Source organism: Manacus candei, unplaced genomic scaffold (assembly GCF_025592945.1).
Source record: "Manacus candei isolate 608988 ecotype Guabito, Panama unplaced genomic scaffold, ASM2559294v1 h1tg000024l, whole genome shotgun sequence".
Classification (NCBI taxonomy): Eukaryota; Metazoa; Chordata; class Aves; order Passeriformes; family Pipridae; genus Manacus; species Manacus candei.
The window spans coordinates 3,480,385-3,495,778 of NW_026138072.1; the positions used below are offsets into that span (position 1 = coordinate 3,480,385).

The 15,394-nt window shown below is 39.6% G+C and overlaps 1 protein-coding gene across 6 annotated transcripts in view; it reads left to right on the forward strand.

Annotated features, from left to right (window-relative positions):
- The window catches only part of ARHGEF28 (Rho guanine nucleotide exchange factor 28), a 117,961-nt gene that overhangs the window by 43,030 nt on the left and 59,537 nt on the right, over nt 1-15,394 (forward strand). Inside the window, exon 1 of one of the 6 annotated variants that reach the window (XM_051788149.1) lies at nt 7,752-8,112. The exons of 3 other annotated variants lie outside the window; for them this stretch is intronic. In XM_051788149.1, the coding sequence (XP_051644109.1) occupies nt 8,028-8,112 (85 nt within the window). In that variant the 5' untranslated portion in view covers nt 7,752-8,027. Of the gene's footprint in view, nt 1-7,751; nt 8,113-9,521; nt 11,069-15,394 lie in introns of those variants that run through there. 2 more of the 6 variants (XM_051788147.1, XM_051788148.1) reach the window with 2 other exon arrangements.

Here is a 15,394-nt window from a genome sequence, read left to right on the forward strand (position 1 = left end):
GTGATCCAGCATAGCATCTCTAGTCCAGGAACTGCATACTTTTGCTTCAGTTTCTCTCATTAATGGATTTACAGCAGGACTTTGGGTATGTCATTTATCTTTCCTCTGTGACTCAGTTTTTCGCTTGAAAGAAGTAGGAGCATAGAGAGCAAGGTAATAAAGAGGCACTGCAGTACTTGGGTGATTGGAGATGTGCAAATATGCTGACTGGTTGTGCCAAAGAAGCTCAGTTTGTGGTAAAGGATGCTTTTTAAAAACTCATTTTTAGCCAAAGGGTAGATGATATGAAAGTTGCAGAGAAAAATAATAACAGAAGAAAACTGCAGGGTTACTGCTGCAGCTAATGACTGTGGCAATTGTACTCTGCCCTTTTGGGCTGCAGCTTTGACATCTTTATACTACTGCTTCTACTCTTGCAAAACCTTTGCATGGTTCCCCTCACTAGGGAGACTTAACTTGGGGTTGATCTGTCAGAGTACTGCTAGCAACAATCTTTAAACAACATTTAAATGTAACAGTAGTTTATTTCAATAGATAAAAATTATCCTTTTCTTTTTTTTTTTTTTTTGAGTGTCTATAAACAACTAAATAGTTATTTGAAGACTGCCAAATAGTTAAGAGCTACAGAAGATGTGGGAAGTAAAGTCTTCCTGGGATGTGAGCCTGAACTGAGCTTAATTAAAAAGCTGTGGAGAAATCTGGAAGAAGCAACATTAGGCACTAAAACAAGCTTGTTCTTGTTTGTTGGGGTTTCTTCCACTCTTGATTTTCTGAGACATTATAATTCAAGTTAATCTCAAAAGAAAGGCGGCAAGAAAAATGAACAAGCTACAAACACATGCTGTCTGCCTTCCCAGAACTTGTTCTCTTCCTCTGCCTGAAATCCCAAACAAATTTGCTCAACAAAATAATCCTTCAAAAAGAGGCTCTCATTCCCCTCCCAATGTTTACATAAGCTTTTTTGCTTGTCTTGTGCCCAGTTTCATTTCATGTTAACATAAATAAACAATCTGGAATATATTTAATGTCAAGTTATTCTTTAAATGTGAAATATAATCCAGAAATACATTGTGAAAAAAACAAGTTGTAGTCTTGAAAGTACACACAAGAAAACATTTCTCAACTTTCCTCCTCCTTGAGAGGCAGCCTTCCCCTGAAGTCTTCACTGAAACATAGAAAATTGAATATTTAATTAGATCGTTCTTTGGTGAACTTTTTGGCATCAGAGGCTGCCAGTGTGAGTGCAGATTCAACAACTAAGTCATTGGCACAGCTTTAGTAGGAGCGAGGTCCAAGTAAAACCTGGGTTTGCTTTTGCATGGGGAGATATGTATGCTCCCAATTGCTGCTTGCACAGGCCTCCATGGAGCCGAAACCAGGAAGACTAGCCCCTTAGTTCTCAAGCTTTTGCAAATAAACTCAAGGGAGCTTTTCATCAGGGTATTGGAAAAAAAACAACGAGCTTTCCATCAACATTTGTGCGGTATATCCCAGCTAGTCTTTTGATGTGAATAGATACTGGTCAAGGAGAGCATTTAGGCAAATTATTTCTTTATGTACTTTGTTGGAAGCACTTAGAGGTTGTTTCAAGGGTCAGGGCATACTGACCGCTGTCACGTGAAAGTAGTATTAATGAGCTTGTTATCCTAAAGTGAGCTTGCTTGTTACCCTAGAGTGAACTTGGCGTTGTATAAAAAGGAAAAAAAAAGTTAATATCTACCATCAGACACGAACCAGACATCAGAAAGGTCTGATTTGGAGGAACACTGTGAAATCCTGACAGCAGGACAGTGAACTGGACAACATGAAGAGTTTGAGACAAAGCCCGAGATAATGCAGTGTGCATGCCCACAGGATCTTTGGAGTTACATTTATGCAGGATTAGGTAGAGGTCATGTTTTTGCCTCGCTTTTGTAAAGATTTTGAGACTTTCTTTATCCCAGTCTGATGGGTGTTTTCCAAGGATCTTGTAGCACTAGTATAGTTTTTGCAAAGATGTTTCTCTTAATTTTTTAAAGATATGCTGCTTTTTAGTTTACTGAAGAAACAAAATTTAAGTACCACCACTTACTAACAGTTACTTTTCAGAAGAGATACCTATAACTGCTAGCTCTTAGTAGGATAATGCATAATTCACTGAATATCGCAAAGATCTTTTTAGCATGAAAGCATTATTCTCATTATAGCTGTTCTAATTGTAGTTGTCGCCCTGATTTTGAAGAAAGCATTAAGAGAATGGTCTTAACAATTCATTTAATAATTCACATTACAATTAGAAATATACCTGCTGGGGAATACTAAGGAGGTAATTATAAGTTTAGATAGCATGGTCTTCTCTCAGTCTGAATGGTATGCTGTAATACTGTGATCCTATGTGCCTTGTCTGGGGTTGATAAAAGGGTATATCCATGTGGAAGTAAGTGCAGTGAAGCAGAAAAACTCTTGAACTGGCAGCCTAGCTTAAAGCAATCCAGAAAGCAGTGCATACAAACTGTCTCCGCTTTTCCTGCAGCCTGCCATGACTGTAGAGTGTTTCAGTAAACTTGCTCTCTGTAGAACAGCATTTTCAGAGACTGTAGGGTGGTCTGCTCCTCCCAGCAGAGTGTCTGTGAAGGCAGCAGCTGTTCTGTGTTCCTTTCCAGGCTAGAGTCCCAAGAAATTCCACAAATAAATCAATGAAAAATTCACCCAAATTTATAGTACTGTTTGTTACATTGTATTTTTCATTAATATTTCTGTTATCTGTCTACACAACACCTGTAGAAGACACTTGTTAAGGAAAAAGGTGTCCCTAATGTGGGTGAGTTTTGTCATCAGCTATTTGAATGGAAGAGCGAAGAATGGAGTGTGAGGTGATGTATGAATGGGAGATTTGTGGGCTGGGGGTCAGGGCCATTTAATCTCATGTCAGAATGTGGCTAGGTTTGATACCTAATTCACCCAGGAGTGTGCTTTTCTGGGTGTGCAAAATTTGCTGCTTTAAACTTGTAGTTAGAGGAAGACATCATGCAATGCTGAATGCAAATGATCCTTCACTCTGTTCAAGCCTGTGGCTTCATCAGGGTTGAAATAGTAGAAAGCAGGTGTGTACTTCATTAATGTGCATAAATACCTGAAGGGTGGACGTCAAGAGGATGGAGTGAGGCTCTTCTCAGTGGTGCCCAGCAATAGGACAAGAGGCAATGGGCAGAAACTGATGCATAAGAAGTTCTGCCTTCTGAAGAACTTATTTACTGCGCAGGTGACTGAGCACTGAACAGATTGCCCGGAGAGGTTGTGGAGTCTCCCTCACTAGAGATATCCAGGAACCATCTGGATGCAATCCTGTGCCATGTTCTCTAGGGTGACCCTGCTTGAGCAGGGAAATTGGACCAGATGACCCACTGTGGTCCTATCCAACCTGACCCATTCAGTGAGTCTCTTTGCAGGCAGTACAAGAAACCCCCTGTTCCTCCTTCACCTGCCCTGCTCCATGCCGTTCCCAGAGCTATCCAGGTGATCGCCTCCAGGCGATGCAGGATGGGTAGCCTGCCACAGGTTGTTACTGAGGGAGATGGGATCCACCAAATACTGCCATAATGTTGGGCAGTGATGATGGGCAAGTGACTGCTTGCCTGGATCGTTTGGGATCTACTGCTGAACAGTTTAAATCCCAAACTGTCATGTTACTTGTGGGAGGCTTCTGTTCACAGAACAGGAAAATAATGGGCCACTTCCTTAAACTAAATATATGAATCACCCGTAAGAAATTTAGCAATAAGGAACATCGTAAAAACAAGTGGAGGACGTCATCTACCAAGATCTTAAGGATCTGGACTTGGTTCTGTGTTTTTCAGTGATCACTTTGTCAATGATTTGGGAAAGGAAGGGGGAGAGAATAGCGATGTGGCAAAGTTTTTCTGACTATTCCTGCATAAACTTTTAGTAAGAAATACCTAGGTCTTTGGCAGAGAAGCGAGGTGGTAAAAGCAGTAAAAAAGCAAGGTGGTAAAAGCTGTATGTGACAAGCCATCCTACAGGACCTATGAGGCTGTTGCCAAGCTCTTGTCTGCACAACCATCTCATCATTTCTGGGGGCAGATGGAAAGAGTATTAGAGCTGGAGGGTGCTTGGTGTGTAGGATCTGGTTGGTAGTGTTTTGCTTTTAATTGCCTTTAGTTCACATTTGCTGAGATTTCAACATGATTGTTAACTCTAATGTGGGGTAATGCAGATAGTTTGTCCAGGTATATTGGTTGATCCTCTCTGTGGGAAGAAATGCTCTAATTAGTAAGAACAGTGGAGTGAAGAAGGTAGGAAAGCCACAAGTGCCTGTGGACCACAGAGGCTGATGGTGAAGGTCACCTAACCCTTTCTATGCCACCTTACCTTGTCAGAGCCTTCTCAGTGCCTTGGAAAAGGATTGCAGGCCCTGCTGGGCGTGGGCCAGAATCAAGCTGGGGCAAATCAATTTAATCTCTAATATCAGGGGAGACCCTGCCTAGAGCAAACTGAGCAGGGTGTTTTTGGCAGGGTTGTTGCTCAGGCAGCTCTCATCCTACCTGTGACCAACGATGACCTTCCCCAGCCCCATTTCTGGGGTTGGTAACCCCCTTTTCTGTCCCTTCTCAATCTGGGGAGGTGCACTAGGCCCAGCAGGGTTGTTTCCTTCTGATCTGCCTGAGAGAAAGAGCTGCTAGCCCATGATTTAACAGTGTGGGGAAGAGGAGCTCACTTGCTTGGTAGCATGGTGCTGTCTGCTGAGCGTGCCGGGGAGGCAACAGTGCTTTTCCATAGAGACTGCAGATGCTGGTGACATAGCTCTGCTTCCTTCCGTCTTGCCACAAGCCACAGGAATGGTCAGACAATAAACAATAGACTATGCTATCTCTGAAAAACATTTAGATTTTATGGATGTGTTTTGGCAAGCATTAGGTGAAAGAATTTAAGGCATTACATTATTTATCAAAAGCATTAGCCTTAGTACACACAACCCCCCCATTTATTCATTATCTTCACATCTATATCTTGGTATATATAATTGAAAACATTTTTTCAGTGGCAAGTGAGGTTAATAATTTTCAACTAGAAAGCACCTTTTATCTCGTAAGCAGACAGATCTCTGTGGCAGCTGCTTGCAAATGCCTCAACTTTGGAAAGGAAGAGTGGAAGGTGAAAAGTGAGTTGGATGATCCTACGAAGTGCAAGAATGGGGAAGCACAATATTTTTAGCCAAAGACTGTAAGGCAAAGTCCTTCTTTGTGGCAAAGAACAGCATGATGTCTTTCACAGTTGTATAAAGGAGTTTTACAGACAAGGAAAAAAAAATTTTCACAAGGCCCAAACAGAGCAAGTAATGTGAGTGATATTCTATTAACCCTTCAGAAATAGGAGTTAAAGTTGATAATTTATCTGTACTTTCAGACTGCCATTGACAAATTCCCATGCAAGATCCTGCTCAGGAAAGTTTGCAGTAAGCAGGTGAAAAGCCTAAGAACTTAGGCAAGAAATAGATGATAAATGGCAGGAGTAAATGATTAGGTTTTTATCACTGTGGAAATTTAGTATATGGATTCTCCAAATATTGTGTAATAGGGCTGCTGTTGAAAAATAGTTTAACAATCCTTAATTACTCATTTGTGTTAGAATGTTGTAAATGAATGCAACTGGTTTAAGGGAGAGAGCAGACAACAACTAAGCAGTCAGTGAAAACATCTATGCGGTGTACAGAGGTCATTCAGCAAAGTAAATGTCTCGGCATGTAAAATATTTTAATGCCATTAAATACACTGGGTGCATTTCTGCATGGTGGGTGTTTTGTTCAGCTCTAGTTATCCCTCCCTGGACTAAACAGAAGTCCAGGAAGACCAATGGAAGTGAGTTCTTTTACTTGAATGTATAAGTGAAAAAAGCCAGAATTGGTTAATTTACAGAAAAGATGTACAAATGGAGATACTACAGAAGTAAGCAAAATTTACCACTTCTCAATAAGTAGAATAAAAGAATAGTTGATAAAATTGAAAAGTGAGAAATTTTAAAGCTCATTTAAAAAAACCCATCTCTCTCTTAAACCGCTATTTGTCCATGGAGCACTGCCATTTGTGCATGTCTGAAACGAAGACTTTTATTCTGGTTTGCATTAAATATACCAAGTGAGCAAGAGAGCACACTTGTGTAAGGAGAATTGCTGTGTAGAGGGGAAGTCTATTGTGTTGGGGCAGTTGGGAAGACATTCCTTAAGCGAACAAGTTATCCAGCAAATACGCTGTCCTTTCCTTTTCTCAAACTGTGACCATGATGGGAGGCAGGCGAGTGCCCTGGGTGGTGTGCAGATGGGAAGGTGTACGTCAGTGCCTGCGTTCCTGCATGCCCAGGAGACTTATCAGTACAATTTAACCTGACGTTCCAGGGAGTAGAGATATTTTGAAGTGGATGATTAAAGCAAGGATTTATATCCTCTCTGTATTTTCCATTGTCTGCTGTAAGTCCTGGGGCAGTTAATTATATATATATATTTATATCAATCAAACAAAGTCTAAGTGAGTGTCTAATATTTAAAGTGAAAGTCTAAGGCTTCCAGTGTCTGGGGAGAATTATTCTTTTCAGACCTAACAAAGCTGGCAGAACCTCAGTAAAGGGAAGGGCAGAACAATGATGTGTTTCCACTGGGTTTTATGTAATTTTTGCACTTTATGAAGGGCTTATATAATTATTTTATCCCTGAAAATATGATAGATATTTTTCTAATGGGTTTTGAATTAGATTTGCATTTGAATTGCATTATTTTCTTTCAACAAATACACTGTTATCTCTGACTGAAATATGGATCAAGGAATCACTTGAAACATAATACAGTAGTGCTGCAGCCCTTAGCAGCCTGAAAAATAATTGAAGTAAGGAATGTTAACAAGCTCAAATGTCATCATCTTCCAAAAACTGACATTTAAGCTGATCCACATTCCCTCTCCTCCTTTATGTGGAATACAAAACTGCATACATTGTAGGGTAGCTAAAAAATGTTTGCTGGAGTTGGTTAAGAAACAGTGGACATGTTATTTTTGTATTAGCTCTTGTATAGCCACATATGAGCCTGTTTAAAAAAACATGTAATTTGTGTAGAGTAAAGATGTTGGGGGAAGGGATAATGAGTTCCTACTGAATACTAATTGCCTACAAGTTGTTCGGGGAGACTGAACTGAATGGAAGATTTGTTGTAAATTAGTCACTGGCTGTATTGTGCATTGCAGTGAGGTTAGAGCAGCGCTGTAAAGGTGCCAGCTCTACAAAATCCTTATGATTCACTGTCTAACTTGGTGACTGTGTGAAGGAAAATATACTGTGCAGACTAAATATTATTGGAAAAAATGCTCCTCTAATGAAAGTGTAATCTTTCTTCATGACACTTAAGCTTTAAGCTCATTTGAGCTTAAAAGATGGGAAAAACAGATTTTGAGTGGATTATCTCTGCTTTTCCAGCTGCAACATCCCAAAGTCAGCCAGCGTTATAAACACTGAAAGGAGGGGTATTGCTCTGCACTTTAATATAGAGTCAGCAGATTGATTAGTCCTCTTAGCTTGGTGTTAATCTTTGGCTTCTTTAATTCCAGCATTTTGCCTGACCTTAATTTGAGGTCTTCTAAACCCCACTTTTAATGTGGAAACAAAGCTTTGCAATAGTTTGCTTTTGAGAAGTATTTTCTCATTCCTTACTCTGCTTCTATTGTTTTCATTTACATCAAAATGGAAAGGTGAGTTAATGATTCATTGGCACGCAGTGACCTTTCAAATAACTCTGGACCACAATTCAACAGCTCAGCTCATACTTTAACCTCCTTGCTTCTGCCTTGATATTTGCAGCCTGATCTGTCTACATGCCTGGACGCCTGAAGAGAGCAAACATTTACAGCTTCTCCCTCCCCTGTGTTTAGTGGGCAATTTGATCCTTCTTTGTCCATTCCTTTATTTCACATCACTCTTAGGCTTGACTTGCTATTGAGAACAACAAAGTGCAACTTTGGGAATCTGCTCTCTGTTTATTTAGCACAAAAATGGACTCAGACTCTGATTCACCTTTTAATTACTCTTGGCCTTCCTTACCTAAAATGAGGATTCGAAGAAGGGCATCCAAACCAGGTAGAAAATGTTATCTTCTTTTAAATGACTCTTGCTTTATAGCTCTACATCCTTTTCATTGTCTGATTCTGTGCAGGTGGCTGTAAATAGCTTGTGTGAGGTAGATTTTCTTCCTATCAAAAGTCCACCTCACTGTTTCTTATACTCTTTTAGATAATGGAGTTGGAATGTTTTTAAGTAAAAAGGAAGTATTTTCTACAGATTATGTATTGTTCTTTATAACAGTTTGTATTTCTTTACTCTCTTAGGGCTTTTTTCCCCCTTTTTGTTGTATGTGTAGCTCTCACTGAACAATTCTGACACCCTGAAGCTGTATGGCACGGCAGCAGCTGCAAAAAGCTCTGCTGGTTGCAGTTATTTTCATTTAGGGAGAATTTGGTAACTCAACTGCCCTCAACAACTAACAGGATTTTTTTTTTTATTATGTACAAAAATCTCACCAGAATGAAGAGAAAAAATTTTTGCTATCTTCAAAAGAAAAGGAAAAGGGTCAGTTACTAGTTTTGGTGGCAGGGTCAGTTACTGCCTTGGTTAGACATTACCCTTCTTTATGCAGAAATCTTTGGAGGTTAGCATTATAAATGTTGTTAGTATGCTAAAGGGGGTTTTAAGGAGGCTGAAAGGCACTGACCAGCAAGTTATTGTTAGGAAGAATTATGACTGGAAGCTTTAATGGGGAAAGACAAATTTTTACTACATTTAAAAGAAGAAAAATGAAGAGAAAGAATTGAAAAAAATATAATTTGTACTTCTCTTCATAGAACTGGTGTTTTTTGTATTTCAGAAAGGAAAAAAAAACAAGTCGGAGAAGTAAGATGCATCACTGTCATTAAACTCAGTAAACCAAGAGAATCATGTTTACACAGACTTGAGACTTTGACCTACTTTTTAGAGTGAAATATGTGTACAGGATGCAGGTTTTAATGTGCAAGAGATTTCCTCAACTTTTTACATTTATGCATGGGGAAATCCAATATTTTCTCAGTGCATTGGAGTTTCTGCATTATGTGTGAATGCACATACGATTTGCAAAGAAGATGAAATGAGTTGCAAGTTGCACAGTGTGTGTTCTTTCCATTTCTAACAAGGACTCATTTTTTCTGTAAATGCTGTAGCTGTGCACCCATTCTTCATTCAGTTTTGTTTAGACAGATTTTTTTTTTTTTAATACTTAACCTGTTGTAAAGAACTGGATACAGATGTGGTGTTTGCATATTACAGCATTGCACCTTGTTTTCCATCCCTGTTAATTGCATACCAATATATGTGGCTTGTATGTACAACTGAGCATATCTGTGGAGTTGTTGAAGAAAGAAAGTGCTTGTTTTAGTGGTAAAGTTCAAGGGTTCACTTGAACCTTGAAGGATTGAAATTCTGGCTGCCCGTGGGGTGGGAGAAGTGCCTCTTCAAGAAGACAGCAGGCTCATGATCTAAGCTCATGATCTATGTTTTTTTCTGGTAGGATCAGAACATGCCCAGTTGATCATGGCATGCAGGTGTGGGGCACATAGCTCATGGTTACATTTCTGTCATGTAGCGGCTCGGGTCTCAGTGAACAAGAGACTTTCCTGCACTGCTGGAAATGGTGCAGGGTTCTTCCAGCCCACTCCAAAAGCCATGAAGTCGAGTACCTGTGCTGGGTGCTCCAGCTAATCTGGACAATGACATTTCAATTGCCTCCCTTCTCTGCTGAAGCATCAGGCTGTTGGTTTCCTGGCCTATGGTTGCTCCTCATGGGAGGCAGGGGAGCTGTGCAGACTGTCCCACTCTCTGGAATGGAGAGTCAAAAATGTAAAGTATCACACTCCATTTTGTACCATATGTATCAGTGTTTTCAGATTTTAACTTCCTTGTGTGGTGCAAGGTCAGCTTTCATCCCTGCTCAGGCACCTTCCAGACTGGTTGGCGAATCCCCCACCCTTCCCCTGAACTCCTGGAGGCTGTCAGGAGCCAAGCACAGGTTTGCACCTTTGGGACATACACTGCAGATTACCCACTTCCTGCTGAAGCTGCTGTGCATGACATATTTAAGGAGTAATTGGGCTCAGCAGAGAATGTGGCCATGACTTTGTCTTAGTGATTAGGCTGGGGAGAGGACTTAGTTTTTTTCCTTGCTGCAAGACCTTAAATGCATTTATTTTGTTATTTTATGTGAAATTGCCACAAGGCACCTTTCTTCTCCCCTGCCTTTGCTCTGCATAGTTCTACCTATTCAGAGGCAGTGACTCTCGGAGCCTTTTTTGGGGTTTTAAAAACCTTTAGGAGTGCTGAGAATATCTGTCTCTGACAAGTCTGTCCCACTGCACGGGGAGTTGAGAGCTATACACCAAATCCACTCATGCGGAGTTAGGAAGTGAAACCAAGGGTCTCATATCCACAGCTTTATTTGTTGTGCTGTTGCATAAAATGAGACACCAACTTATTTCTGTTTCTATACTCATTTGTATAGTAGGTCAGGTACCTGCTTCAGGGAGGGAGTCAGGACTGTGAATCCCATGTTGGAAATGGATGCTTTCTTACAACCTGCATTTAGGTGACCAAGATCAATGTCAATGATTGACAAGTGCCATTATTCTTAGTGGAAACTTTTGGACCACATCTTGAACATGATGGCATAATTTTCTATCATCTGTATGCCTCATCCTCCTCATGCATTATAAAGAAAACACAGTACTTTGGTTTCTGCTTCATAGATTTAAGACAATTAAATTTCATTTTTATGACAATAGCACTTTAATGTCCACCTTGCTTTACCTTCCATGTGGTGTTATTCTTATGTACTTGCTTAATTTTGTTATCATGGGTAGTTGCACTGTCTGAATGAAGACCTAAAACACCTGAATTAGGGGTGCAGATCCCCCACTGAAACTGGTTGTATGATCCACATCTACAGACATGCGTTTCACTTCAGTTGTCCCCTTGCTAGGAACATGTGGACTTCTTTCGTCAAATTCAGGTAACATCTGGATTTAGAGCAGTATTTCTGCAGTCCCACATGATCCATGTGCTTAACTGTCTGTGTCTTTTATTGACTTCCAGTTATATATTAACCTCTGCTCAGATTGCTGGGGGTAAATATGATGAGCTGTCTGAAAACTATTCATTGTATCTAGAGAAGGTAATTTGTAATCTCTTTCCTGGCTCTTGACTGGATCATGTTGATGAATTTCACTGCTGTTTTATTGTGTTCTCCAATAGAAAGATTTAAGTTTTGATTTTTGTGAGAAAACAGTGAGTGTTATGTTCTTGCCATTTTCTGACACAGGTCATTCAAGGCTATACATTTTCTTATGCCAACATAAAGCATGCTTTAAATTATTGCTATGATGAGCATGTGTTTTTTAAAGTTAAACTATAAAGTATAAAAAGTTAAAGTATAAGCTTTTGTGCCTGGTAAAATGTGCAGCATTTGCTGTATAACTCCACAACATTACAAAAGACGTAGAGAACTTGTGCCTAGTTATTTGTTGGTCAAGTCTTTTATTTTATCCAAGTTTGGAGATTATTCTTCCCAACACTGCATCTGAATAACGCATACAACTTTCTTGACTGTTTATCAGGCAGATGGCAGAAAGCCACAAGCTCTGCTAAAGGAGGCATGTCTTTGTTTTATTCTTTTTCTGTGATCACAGTATAGAACTAGAAAGCCTTCAGCTCTGGCAGGAGGATCAGCTTGGTGAGCTGTGCTTGCTAGGTTGTTTCAGTAGCAAAGCCATTTCTGCTGTGTTGTGTTCAGGTAACTTTTACCTTGGTAAGCATCTTGAAGTGCATTTCCAATACCTTACAGAGCCAAAAATCTTATGGAACACCATCGCCAGTTTACTCTAGCAATCTTGTCTGTCTTTTCACAAGCTGTGTTGAATTTTTGCATCTGCAATGAGAATAAGCAGTTTGAATGCCTAGGGGAAATTTTTGAGACATTTTGTTGGAAGATGTATTTTGTTAATATTCCTCATCTTTCAGACAAGGACAATCTTGCTGTATATTATTACTGATATCCAGCACTGCAAGCTATAATTCTGCCAACGTTAACCTGGTGGGGAAGGTCTGCTGATGGTCACTGTAAGATCAAGAGAACGTGTAGTCAGCAGGGTGAGCTGGAGAAAGTTAGTGAGGCTGTAGGAATGCAGTATGTGATACAGACATTTGTGAGAGTTTTGTCACTTTTTAACCTATGTGGGCCTGTCTGGTGAAAATAAGTTACTAGCACAGTCAATGTGCAATTAATATTGCTCTCCTCTGCATTCAGCAAAGTCTTTAAATACTTCTTGTGCTTCAGAGTTAGTTTGATGTAGTCGTCCCTTCACACGTTTGAAATGGAGGGGGGAGAGTGGGAGTAAGGAGGTACGGCGGGGTGATATTGCCATTGGATTCAATGATCTTGAACGTCTTTTCCAACCTATACTATTCTATGACTCTGTGAAGCCCAAGATAACTTGCTAGCTTTTATCTGTTAATTTTAAACCCCAATGAATAAACCTCATTTAGACATCTCACTTTTAACGATAGACTAACTGGAATATTGCCAGGAAAACATACAGCATTTAACAGTGATAAGCTGTAAAGATCTACAGACCGAAAATACTGCAGATAACATATTCTGATATAGTTTGTTGTATTTGCAGTAGTTTTCTCCAGAATTTGTTACTTAGGCTGTTACTCTCTTACAGAATTTTAAAATAATATAAAATGCATTATTAGAAGTTGCTATATATATATAAATCAAAATCTGAAGTAATAGGGGAATTTGTGTTGTTTCTGGTTTGGTGTGTGTAATTAATTGAGCAGTTAACTAAGTGACTGTGGAGACCCAATGTGGCATCCCACCCTCAAGGGGAAGTGAACATCCAAGATGCTCATAGATGCTCATGGTCAAAATGAATGGAAAACCTCAGAGACTCCAAAAAAGCTTATGAAGTTTTATTAGTAAATTACAATCTTGTCATGAAATTGTTGTAAACTAGTTCCTGATCTCCTCCTATAAGTGCATAGCAGTGAGTTTTGGGTAAAGGAGTAGAGTGTAGGGGAAGAGAGAGAGAGGGAGATGAATGAAAGAGGGGGAGAGAGAAAGAAAGGAAGGGAGAAAGAGAAATTGACAGTCCTGACTTCAGAATGGATCCAACTGATGGGATGTCCAGGTTGTGGGGGTTCTTTTTTATAGATAGGTTTTTCCCCACCCTGGAGCTAAGTTTCTTACTTTCTATACAAATTAGTTATCATGCACAGTCCATTCTTCTAGACCTTTCTGGAAATGGATGGGAGGGCTTTGGGGTTCTTGGGTGGTCTTGATCCTCCCCTATGGTCCATATCTGTTTCTTAACCTCATTTCTGCATCTGCTCTGCACTGTATTGTGTTTGACTCCAGGATCCAGAATATTTGTTCCAGAAAAGTGCTGCCCTACTTCCTATGGCCCCCCTCTCCAGCCACATCCTGTTCTGTCTCACAGTGTTTATTACCAACAATCCTTGGTTGTCTCCACAACCATCCAGCTACCAGTGTTTGAGACACACACATCAGCCCCTTTATCTTCTAGGCTTCTACATCCCAGCAGTGGCGACTCTTGTTGAAGTCAAGAAACTACCTCCTTAGACTCAGATTTACACCATGATGAGGGAATCCCTGATGTTTGGGCTGTTTTTCAGGGGTGTGCATTGAAAGTTTGCAACCTAGCACTGGAGCTGTACACCACCCTTGCCAGCTGTACCCAGTGGGTTTATACACAAGTGGGAACACAGGCTAGGGTAGGTAGTAAGCATAGAAGAAGAAATGGAGAGCCTCACATTTTTTTCTGGGTGGTTTTTGGTTTAAGACCAACCCTTGGAAAGCTTTACAACTTACTGTTCTTGGGCTTTATGTGATAGCATCTTAAAATTAAATAAAAGCTGTGGTGTGCAGCACTGTAGATTTGGCCATAGTCTGGGACTTTTTTTTTTTCAAAGCAACAAATACCCCAGACCATAATAAGTGTAGTTTCTAATCCAATTCTGTTTCTTCATTATGAATTTTCTTGCAGTATGGTGGCTATAAGCATCTTGGACAGCCTTTGAGCAACTTGATCTAGTAAATGGCAGGGGGATTGGACTAGATGATCTTTAAGTTCTCTTTCACCCTAAACCATGCTATATGGCCCTGTGATCTTCCAAAAGCAGTTATGTTGCTTTAGGAATATGGTGTGGGGAAAGTCTTTAGAGGTATCTTTTCCTTTACACCTTTGCAGAAAATAAATTTCTGATACAGATTAAGAAGGATTTGTTAAATAATATTCAATAACAGATAAACTTGAATTAGGTTTATTGAAAGTTTTGATTTTAGATATTTTTCTGGGTATGAGACTTTTCTCTGTCACATCATTCTTATGCTAGTCTGTCTCAGTTCACTTCCAATTGCTATGCTTGACTTACAGCATCTTAAAATAGGCAAAAATTAGATTACAGTTGTGATTTTTTTTTAACCTGTTTTCACACAGTCTAGAATAAGACTGGTTTTGACTTTGTAAAATTTTACTCTTTTGCAATCAGAAGATAATCCAGGTCAAATGCTGAATTGGTGCATCCTCTTCATACTTACAAACAGCTTTAAGAGAAGTGGGCCTGCAGAGCAGAGGATTTCTGCTGCTCAAAGGCATTAAATATTCAGCCCATGCAGCTTTTTATAATATTTGTATTCATGAGCACACTATTGAAAACTAAACTCTGGATTTCTGTTAATGATTCTGGTGAAACTGATCAGTAGCAAAAGCAGAGCAGATGTAGCATCCATCCCAAGCATCCTGTTCATGGTTCAAATCTTGATTGATAGCAGTTATTCTGGGGAGGCAATATCAGTAGTATTTTATTTATATCCCTTTTGCAATTTTATTGGTGTTTTTTGTTTTAACAACAGTAATCTGATTTACTGGTTTAAGATTAGTATTTATGTGGCTGCTAATAGGTAGAATGCTTTAGGGGAATCATTATTTGACTGAAATCGAACAGTATTTCAGTCATATAATGTATCAGATGTTAGATATTTAATGTATAATAATTATGCATAGTTCATCCCAGCCCATAAATCTTGCCCTGTCTTCTTCTTGCAATCACAAATCTCTGCAAAGTTCTAGGTTAGGTGGAAAATAGAAGCTTTTGCTAACCAAGGTACAAGAACACTTGGTTTTATGGTATATGAATGATTCTGTGGTAACTTTTAGAGTCTTGTCAGCTAAAGGCTTCTTGTAGCAACTGTTAGGCAATTATGAAATGAGCAGGTTTTCGAGAGATCCTACCAATATTGCTCAAATTTTAA